At 51.3% G+C, this 10748-nt stretch overlaps 1 protein-coding gene across 1 annotated transcript; it reads right to left on the bottom strand.

Annotated features, from left to right (window-relative positions):
• Positions 1–4162: 4162 nt before the first annotated feature.
• On the bottom strand, positions 4163–8782 carry TRIL (TLR4 interactor with leucine rich repeats). Its single transcript, XM_004604051.2, has one exon. It carries the CDS (start codon positions 8768–8770, stop codon positions 6332–6334), a length of 2439 nt encoding a protein of 812 aa, XP_004604108.2. The 5' UTR covers positions 8771–8782; the 3' UTR covers positions 4163–6331.
• Positions 8783–10748: the final 1966 nt, after the last annotated feature.

The following is a 10748-nucleotide window of genomic DNA, read 5'->3' as shown; positions in this document are numbered from 1 at the left end:
TACTTCCATTCCACATGCACATAAACATTCACCAATTCTGAAAATTTGGGGTGGGGGCTGGACATGAAGCAAGTGTAAAAGAACTGAGTGACAGGAGAGTGAGGAAGACCCTAGTTTTGAAGGCAGCCGACCCAGGTTTGATCCGCTGCACCCTATATGGTCCCTTGAAACCCTGCCGGAAGTGATCCCTGAACCCTGAGCCAGGAGTAAGCCCTGAGCGCCACGGGCTGTGCCCCTCACACCGCCCAAAAGGAATTAAATTCTTGACCACAAACAGTAGAATAATATCTGAAAAAATCCCCAAATATTTAGGAATTAAACAATATACTTCTAAATAACCCAGGGGTCATAGAAGAAACTATGATGGAATATGAAACTGTCTTCAATTAAATTAAAGCTGGAATATAATAGGTCAAAATTTGTTAGGAAGCAGATAGCCTCTATAGTATTAAATAATTGTAAGAGCAATGCAGAAAGGTTTCAAGTAAATTTGAAATACACCCTTTATTTACACTAAGAAGCAGAAAATGGTACAGAACATTGCAACCAAAATAAGGAGAAAGTTTAGTATAGTCAAGAATGACATAAGCCAACGACATCGAAAGACAAACTACTGAAATCAATAGCAGCAAAGAACTCTGCAGTAATTTCAAGGCCTTGTGTGGATATGTGTAAAGCAGCAGAAAGTCTGGGTTGCCCATACTTGCCCTCAGCTGAGCCTGAAAGAGGCAAGCAACTTTAACCTTGTTTCAGCACCCAAATTTCCAACAAATATCCTTTGTGTGGTCTGTTAAGCACCACTGTGTGTGTGATTTAGTGTGTGTGATTTGTGTGCATGTGTGTGATATTGTGTGTGATTTGTGTGCGTGTGTGTGATTTGTGTGTGCGTGGTGTGTGTGTGGGTGTGTGAGTTTGTGGTTTAAAGAAGCTCTTTGGTATAATGCTGAAGTGTTAAGTATTTCTAAGCAGGGAGAGGGTGTGATATGTTTTGGGGAGAAAAGTGTGTGTTGGACATGCTTAATTCAGGCAAGCATCTTGATAGTCTGTTGATCACGAGTTTAATGTAAATTTATCAACTGGGTAGATTAAATAAGATTTACTAAACACTTTCTGTTGTATAAATAGGAACACATAAATAAGAATGTGTATCAATTGCTTAATGAAAATGCAACCAGAGTCTTGTGGTAACCTAGCCCCGTACTTCCCCTAGAAACAGTTATTTGGCATTCATTGACCCATCGGTTCTGTCAACTTTGTGGACCATAATAACCTCAAATAATAACCAACAGTTAAGAATGAAGCACATCAAATTTATAGTTGTTGCTGGCTCTAAAGATGAGGAATGGGCAAGGAAATCTGGGTTTTATCAGTTAGGACTTTCAAAACTGAAAACATTAAATGTTGAGAGCTATGGTAATAATAATAGGTATTTGTTCATTGTGGTTATTTTAATCTCCCAAAGTAAAAATGCTTAGGACAATCCTTAAAAGGGTGTCATCATAGGAAGATAGGGGATAAGAAAGCGGTCATCACTAAATGTGTCTCCACCAGGCATAGTGGACAAACACTAACAGCTGTGTATTTAGCACCAGTGATTACCAGTGAATATTACTAAAGCAAAACCAATAACTGGAAGAGCTGAATAATCAATTTATGACCAGGATAGTCTTTTGGTTTGGTCTTGTTTGGGGAACATACCCAGTGATGCTCAGGGCTTACTCCTTGCTCTGCACCCAGGAATGGCTGTGGGTGGGGAGGAAAATACGGGATACCAAGGATCAAACCCAGGTCAATTGCGTGCAAGAAAAGCCCCTATCTGCTGGACAGAGCTCAGGGCTCTGACCAGAGTGGTCTTAATACACATTAGTGCTGACCCCTCTCAGCATTAACTATGCTATAGAGCTAGTATTATAAAGTTTCAGCCAGTTTGAAAGAAATATTATGAGTTTATATCATTGGGAGGTGGTGTTGTCAAGGGTGGCACACGATAATTTATTTCTATCTAGTCTCTGATATTGTTTCACTTCCAAACTATGAATCAATGTTTGTTTTAATAAGAAATCACCTCACCAATAGCTGAAAATCTCTCAAACAGCTGTAATGAACATTTAGGTTCTGTGTCCCAGGTTAAAGCAAGCCTGTGTAGGGAAGCTATATATATTTTCTCTAATTATTTCAGTAATCAACATAATTAAGGAAGATCTCCAAAATCTTTTCTCCTTTGTAAAATGAACAGAGCACTATTTTTGCCATGAGACTGAAAGATGAAGTGACCTAAAATCCCTAGACAAAAAGCATTTGTGTCTGTAAAGTATCCTTCTAAGAAAATGAAGAGTAAAAGGACCCTTAAGATGCTATCACTGAGTTAATGGGATGTGGGGACAGGAGAGAAGCTAGACTGTCTGCAGATCCTTAGTTCCAATCACAGGGATCAATTAGTTTATGCCAAGAGTTTAATAAACAAAGAGGAATTTGCTCAAGTGTATTCACCTTAAAAAAAGAGAAAGTATTTCAAGAGTTTCCTTTCCACACAAATTTACAGATGAAACTAAATTAGCCGGAACTTTGGGGAGGTTGCAGTTGCTGTTCTCTCCTTATCAGAATTTCCCTATACGTTAGGATTTAAGCTGAGCTGCCTTCTTGTAAAATGTCCAAAAGATATCTTATGGCTTGTTGTCCTGTGCACAGAAAACTGCAACTAATAATACAGCTAATAGTTATTGAACACTTCCCATACGTCAAATGCTTTTCACTAATTTCTTCATCAAAATAGAAAAACGTCAGGACTCTGTTTGCAGTGAGGTAGAAACAGAGGAACATAGAGATCAGGTAAACAGAATGAGTGCAACCTCAGATGACTAAGGCTCTTTTCTTTCCTTAAAGTCATCTCAACTTGAGTGATGCTTCTACTTTTCTGAAAAGGTTGAAGACAAGATATTTGTTCTGATCCTGGATCGTGATCAATAATCTTCAATATATTTCTCACATTAGGCTGCTTCATGGTGACTTATCTCCATGGGTTTTAACCATACAGGGAGAGAGGCCTAGGGAAGTGGTTAACTCTAAGTGTCAGGTAAGATGCCCATATTAATAATTTAACAGTATATTGGGGGCTGGAGCAATAGCACAGCGGGTAAGGCATTTGCCTTGCATGCAGCCGAACCGGGTCCGATTCCCAGCATCCCATATGTCCCCCAAGCACCGCCAGGAGTAAGCAAAAAAAAAAAATTAACAGTATAACATATAGTTCACCCGTTACTATAGCTGTCCATATTATTTTTCTGCTAGCTGAAACCAAGACTGGCAAACAAGTAAATATGTTTGTGCTCACCATGCACTTAATCAAAACTATCTTCCTTAAAGTAAACATCTTACTGGTTGGACAGAATGCATTGTTTGTTTATTTGTTGTTTGTGTCACCACCTATGGTTCTCAGAGCTTACTCCTGGCTCTGTGCTCAGTGATCACTCTTGGCAGGAGATGGAACTCGGGTTAACTACCTGCAAGGCAAGTACCTTCCCTGCTGGATTATTGCTCTGGCCCATCCAGAAATGCTCATTATTGGAGTAACTCTAACTCACTTTATTTTCCTTAAAAAGTTTATCTTTTCATAAACTGTAAACAACTCAAATGACTTCTAGTTCAAGATCACTCCTTGTTATTGAGCATGAGAGTCAATGGACTTCATTTATTTTTAAACATTTTTCTTTTTAATTGTTTGGGAAGCTCACTCCTGACTTATGTGTGGGATTATTCAGGGATTAGTCAGTGCTATGAAGACCGTGTGGTATCGGGGACAGAACTCGACCCCACAATATGCTCTAGCCTGTCACACTCTCTCTCCAGCCCTGATAAGCCTGACTTTTATTTCTGCTTCTTTTAGCCAGTGCTTGACAAGACCTGGCCAGCTTGTTGTCAACAGAGTTTGAAAGCATCTTCACTGGGTAACTTTGAAATACATATTGTTTGGGAAGGAATAAAGCCACACTCTCTTTAAAATAAAGTCTACACAGTACCATATAAATAGAAATAAAAGAAACAGAGCTAGAGAACAAAAAGATTCCAAGCTCATGTTTCATTGTCACTGATGGAAACTGCTCTCAAAAAGCACAGTGTAAAAATTACAGAAACCTATAAAATATTTGCAAACACCAACAATAGCTCCAATAATAAGTGGGTTTATTGACATAACTGAACATAACAATGTATAACATTTGTTCATTTCCCACTGAAAGGCCTTCCAGTGAAACTGTTTTTACATAGATTCTGGCACTAAGCATTTTCAGTGGTGTTCTGCAGTTGAAAGAATGGGAAGAACCCAGACCTTTCCCTTACCCTGGGACTTGCCCTGGGACTTGCTACCCTACTGCAGTGCAAAAGGAACATCTAAGAAATGTGGTCACTCTGTGAGTGTACAAAAACCAGGGGGTAAGAAGGGCTGAAGAGCCCAAGGGTTGCAAAGAAGAGCAAACAACTGTACCTCGCCCTTGTCCCAATTTGCTCTGAATCTAAAACCAGTCCTGGCAACAGATTGAGAATGACAATCTATTTCCTGTGGTTTATTAAGTTTTAGCCCCACAGATAAGACTGCCAGAAAAGCAGCTGTACTTTAAGTGGTCTGGACACTTCCTCATCTGAACATAAACAAACATCAGCTCATTTAGATCCTGGGGTCCCAACTCAGCTGTTGGGACCACAGCAGACCTGGCTCAATGGAAACCAAACACAGAAGGGGTGGGCTTGGGGTGGGGGAACCCGACTGTAATAGACTCCCTGAGCCATGGGACCCACAGGGGTGGAGGGGGACAGAAGAGTCATAGTCGGCCTTAGCGGCTTGCACTGGCCAGCCAGCCTGCACACCACCTTACTGACTGCCCTTTAGACCACACACACAATCCTTAATGTAAACCATAGCACTACGTTTAGTGATAAACACATATTTCATAAATATCAGGGGGTGAAAAGATACCAAATAGTGGGAAACAACTGAGCAAACAAAGGGGCCTAAACCTAAGTTTAAAACAAAAATACTTAGAATACTGCAGTTCTTAACTAAAAAATAAATTGTTTAATAACACCATAGGGGGGGAAAGAACAAGCCACTGGGCAGTGGAGGAATTAGTTTGTAAAATAGATGATTATTTCACAGTGAGGTTTGAGGACGCATCTTAACAACCTCCTGGCTTTAGTAGAAACAGACACCTACTGATACACTTTTCTTTTTCACATTTTCACCAAAATTTCTTCCCCTCTGCCATGGCGTGGAGAAGTAAGATAGTCATGCAGGCCAATGTCACACTGTCAATCAGCATTTGATCTCTCTAAGAAATTACCTTTCTTGCTTAACTGAGCTGCTCCAGGGAGAAGGGCCCAGTGAGTCACTGATAAAACCTAGAGAAGCAGCCCAGGCCACGGACCCCAATGTGAAAGCCTCGTCAGAGATGTGGTAAGTGAACTGGAAGGCTGGACTCCCACGGGGCCCTCACTTACACACACATTACATTCTTTGATCAGATCTGGCACTGACATCTCCATACATAGGTTAAAAAAACAAAGTTCAAAAACCACAGGAGCAACCCGGACAGAGAAGCCTTTCAGACAGTCTTCTCTGAGAAAGTAGGAAATATTAGTACATCCCACGGTCAGCAAACGTTCTTGTGGTGTGATTAAAAAAAAAAACCAAAATGTTAAATGTTTACAAAAGAAAACGATTGACCAGCTGGTTCAACTAAATTAGTCCTTGAGTTTACAGATGAGTTTGTTCAACGTTAGAGCTCTTCACATTGTTGAAAAAAAAAATTTTTTTTTTAAAAAGAGAGTCTCTATTTAAAGAATAAATTATCCTGAATGTTCTTTTACCCAAAACATAAAAGAGTTCATTGGTGAGTGTGTGAAACTTCACCACCTGTTTACAACATCGCCCTTCTTGGCAGAGACCACCACGCTGGTGGGGCCAGATGCCAAGTCTCCTTTGTAATGGTAATAAGTTTCCTGTGCTCTAAATAGAAAGAAAACTCCTCTGCTGGGCTCGAACAAAACAAAAGCCAGGCACCCCAATCTCTCTCTGCCACCCGGGGGCAAGAGCAACCCTCACCTACCCCGAAGGGAGGTAGGGTTTTTCCTCACAATGCCACAAAAGCCTTTTATCGTTGCACCGTGGTTGCCCACCGCTGGACCCCTGCTGTGCACGCGTCCCCCGGACCCCTTGAGTGACTGAGGCTGGAGCCTGAAGGGGCAGTGCCCCCACTCGGTGGCCTGTCCCCGTGGCCTCTCTGGCACGTGCGCCAGGGTCCGTGGACGGAGATCTTCCCCTCGAGGGGGCCGGCGCGCGCTAGTCGGCAAAGCGCTGCAGGAGATGGTCCTCCCGCCGCAGGCTGCCGCCCGCGCCCGCGCCGCCCGCGCTGTCCATGAAGCGGTCGCAGGGGAACTCGATGAGGTCGGCCTCGCTGAGCGCGCACACGGCGGTGCGCGGCCGGTGCGACTGGAAGCCCGAGAAGTCGGCCGACACGCCGGTGCCCATGGAGCGCAGCGGCCGTCGGGTGGAGTACATGTGGCGAACGTGCACGGGCGCGCCGCCCTTCCGCCGGGCCCGCAGCTTCCTCCGCAGCCAGCGGGACGCCCAGGCGGCCAGGGCCAGCAGCACCAGCAGCGCGTTGACGGCCAGCAGCGCCAAGGTCAGCAGCTGGTAGTCGACGCCGCCCTGCCGGCCGGGCTCCGGCAGCGTGACCAGCCCGGCGCAGTGGTCCCGGGGCGCCACCGGGCACACCCGGCCCCCGAGCACGCCCTCCACGCACACCAGGTAGGGGGTGTCGCCGCGCAGCTCGCGCAGCGTGGCCGAGTCGCTGCGCTCGGGCAGGTAGACGAAGCGGTGGAACTTGGGCTGCTGCCCGAAGCGGTCGAAGAGCAGGCGGAAGCGCGCGCCGCCCTGCGGCCGGGGGCTGCGGTGCTCGCGCACGGCCCAGCGCACCGACGCGCTGTCGGCGCCCACCGCCTCCACCGTCAGGTTGCACAGGATGAACTTGTTGAAGTCGCACGGGTCGGACACCAGCGGCGGCAGGCCCGCCCCGCCGTCGGGGTGGCCGTCGGCGCTGTCCTGCGGCGCCGCGGCGCGCTGCTTGGCCGCGCGCTGCCAGGGTTTGCCGCTGGCCCGCGGGGGCTCGGAGCCCGCCGCTGCAGTCACGGCGGGCAGCGCGCGCACCGGACTGGCCGCGGTCGGGCGTCCGGGATCCAGGTTCTTGAGCCGGTCTAGGGCGGGTGGCGCTGGGGCCGCGGCGGACGGGCCCGGCTGCTGCTGCGGACCCGGGCCCCGCCGGCTCAGTCTCAGGGCACTGCGGTTGCTCGGGAACTCCCGGGAGACCCCATCGCGGACCAGCCCCTGCAAAACTCGCCCCCGCTGCTGGGGCTGCGGCGGCGGCGGCAGCTCCTCTGAGGGGCCGACAGCAGGGGGCACCATCTCCTCTCCGGGGGCTGTAGGTAGGGACGGCCGCCTACCGTCTGCGGTCGGGGAGGCCGAGCGAGCGGGGCCAGCGCACGAGCCGTTGTGCAGTTGCTGGTCATCCAGGTAATCCAAGTACTTGCCCCGCAGGGCCGGAGGGTGGCGACACTGCACGAAGACGGTGAGCAGCCGGCCCTGCGAGTGCCAGTTTCCCATCCAGCGCTTCAAGCCCCGCAGCCGGCAGTCGCAGGTCCAGCCGTTGCCGTCGAGATCCAGCCGGTAGAGGGCCGGGCTGGCGGCGAAGATGTCTCCGGAGAGGGCGCTGAGCGCGTTGTCGCGCAGGCTGAGCTCGCGCAGCCGGCCCAGGCGGCCGAAGGTACTGGGGTGCAGGGCGGTCAGCTCGTTGCCGCTCAGGTCCAGCGCCTCCAGGCTGTGCAGAGGCTCCAGCAGCGTCACCGGCAGCTGGCTCAGCCGATTACCCTCCAGGCGCAGCTCCCGCAGGGTTTCCAAGCCCCAGAAGGCTTCCGGGGCGAGGTGCGTGAGCTGGTTGCCCTTGAGCGAGAGGAGACCGAGGCGTGGCAGGTGCTGGAAGACGCGCGGGCCGAGGTGCTGCAGGCTATTGGCCGAGAGAATGAGCGTGGAGAGGGAGCGCAGCGGCGCGAAGGTAGCCGCGTGGCGCAGGGAGGGCTGCAGCTCGTTGGCAGAGAGGTTGAGGAAGCGCAGCTTTCCCAGCTGGGCGAAGGCATTCTTGCCCAGAAAGCGGATCCGGTTGGACTCCAGATGTAAGTAGAGCAAGTTGCCCAACGGGGAGAAGACCGCGTCGGGCAGCGCCCCCAGGGCGTTCCCGTCCAGCCGCAGTTTGACCAGACTCTCCAGGCCCTCGAAGGAGCCGCGGCTGAGCCGGCCTATCTCGTTGCCATTGGCGTACAGGATTCGCAGTTTGCGCAGGGGTGCCAGCGTGCCCGGGGCGAGCGCCTGCAGGAGGTTGTTGCCCAGGTAGAGTTCCTCCAGCCGTGAGAGCTTCTCGAAGGTCTTCGGGTGCAGCGAGCGGATCTGGTTGTACTGCAGGTCCAGCCGTCGGAGCTGGCCCAAGCGATGGAAGTCGAAGGCGGTGATGTTGGTTATGAAGTTGCCGCCGAGGCTGTAGGTGAGCACGTCCAGCGGACTCGGCAGCGAGCTGGTCTTGGGCACGGCGCGGAGCCCCCTGTTGGTGCACAGGAGGTGTTGAGGGTGCTGGCAGTCGCAGCGCTCGGGGCACACGGGCTCGGCCCTCGGTGGGAGCGAGAGGCAGCCGCACACCACGAGCAGGAAGCGCACGGCGCTGGCAACTTCCATCGCCGCCCGCCCTGCGTGCTGCCGCCGGACCGTCCTCTTCGCCCGTCGGCGCTGTGTCTCCTCTGCATTCCCCCTGGCCTCCCCCGAGTCTCTAAACGGCCTCTTTCGGACTCCGCTGCGCCGTCCAGCCCCTCCTCCCTTTGTCCAGAGCCTGGCCCGCGTCTCTGCAGGCGCTCTTCGTCCTGCCAAGTCAGGCGGCGCGGGACGCTCCGCGGACTCGGGGTGCTACTTGTTGCATTTCTGCAGAAAAGTGTTCCTCTGGGTGCGCGTCGCGGGTGGGGGAGGCGGAAGGAGGGAGCAAAACCTGGCGCTTTTTGTTTGCAGCTCGGGTCCGGAGAGCTGGATTCCCTGGCACGGATTCTCCCCGCCGAGCGGATTCCCCAGCTGCGGGCGGGAGCCCTTCCAAGAGCTCCTCGGGGCGCGGCTTGGCTGCTGCGCCCCTGCGGCTCGGCTCCCCGCAGCCGCGCCTCCTCGCTCTCGCGTCCGGGCCTCGGCGCGCGGGCCCGGGTGGAGCAGTCCGGGGAGGAGCCGGGGGGTGGGGAGGCTGTGTCCGGAAGGGACCCTAGCTGGCGAGTGGCGAGCAAACCCAGCGGAAATTCGTTCTTCCCACACTCTGCCCCCCGGGGGACGCGGGCGGAGAAAGAGGAGACGGCGGAGGGAGGACAGACCCCGGTAGGGGGAGGAGGAAACGCTAAGTGGCTCCGCGTCTGGTCAACCCGAGCCCGGGACGCCAAGTGAGAAAAGCAGGGATTAAAAACAGCTGTACGGGTCGGACAGGCTGGGCTGGGGGCGGGGGTGGATTACCGGGCCAGCAAACCAGAGCTGCAGACAGAGACCTTTTTCTTTTAGACTGGAAACACCAGCCGCTTCGAGCTGGATTCTAGGTTACTTGCTCTCCCAAGTGCCGAACAGCGGGAAGTCGGGACGGCACCAGGTCGGCCAGCGTGCTCGTGAGCTGAAGTTGTCTGCAGAGAGCGGTGCGTCGGTGGGCCGCGCTCAGACGGGACGTTTGACTTTGATGGGTCCTAAGTGGGACTCATAACCCAGGCTGGGCACCGCCTCCACCGCCTCTCAAATCTCTGTTTGCTGCACCTTCCTGGAAAGAGTTCAGGGAAAACCCAGAACTGGTTCTACCACTGGGAAATGTCTCCATCAGAGTTGGGCGATTTGTTCCCATTAATTCCCATCTTGATAGCCCTTGGGTAATCACTACACATACACACACACAGACACACACACACACACACACACACACACACACACATACTCATGAACCTTCCCAAGTAACTGCTACCTTCAGAGCCCTCCCACTTTGATGCCTGGGCTTGCAATAATCTTCAAAGTCTTGGCTCAGCTGGAGAAATATTCTTTTATTTCTCAGTTGGGAATGAAACATCTATCCATGGCTCCTCTGAAGGCTGCTGGGCATGAAGATGGACAAGCAATAGTTACAATCAGTTATGAAAATGATCTTACTAAAGATAATGGTCCCCCCCCCCACACACTTATCTTTTCAGAACATGTACATTTTTTAGAACTCTGAAAAGTGAAAAAGACATTCTTGCTCCAAGCGGCCGACAGTCCAGGAGAAAGGAAAGCCGGGGAGGTGTTACACAAGAGGTTGTAGCATTAAAAAGATGCTGAGATACAGGGGGCCTCTTGGGGACAGTGCCGGGAGGGGACTCCCAAGCAGTTATCAGGGGGCAAAGGGACCCCACCAACAATTCTCAGTCAACCGACAAGCCGGGGTGGGGGGGGTCAGTGCAATGGATTTTGGATGTGATGCTGTGGAGGCCCTGTGTTTGAGGGATTCCTCCCACCACATCCGGTAATGCTCAGGGCTTCCAGACCCACATCCAGTGATGCTCACAGGACCCTGTGGTGATGGAAACCCAGCCTTGGTCAGACACATGCCTACACTAACCACTGCACTCCCTGCCCTGTGATGCAGATGATTTTTAATAATCCCAGTGTTTGA

The sequence above is a fragment of the Sorex araneus genome, chromosome 1, assembly GCF_027595985.1.
Source record: "Sorex araneus isolate mSorAra2 chromosome 1, mSorAra2.pri, whole genome shotgun sequence".
In the NCBI taxonomy this organism is placed as follows: domain Eukaryota; kingdom Metazoa; phylum Chordata; class Mammalia; order Eulipotyphla; family Soricidae; genus Sorex; species Sorex araneus.
This window is presented reverse-complemented; position numbering and strand designations above follow the sequence as displayed.

Excerpts from the sequence above, each read along its gene's own strand:
- TRIL (XM_004604051.2), bottom strand. The coding sequence starts at position 8,770 with ATGGAAGTTGCCAGCGCCGTGCGCTTCCTGCTCGTGGTGTGCGGCTGC.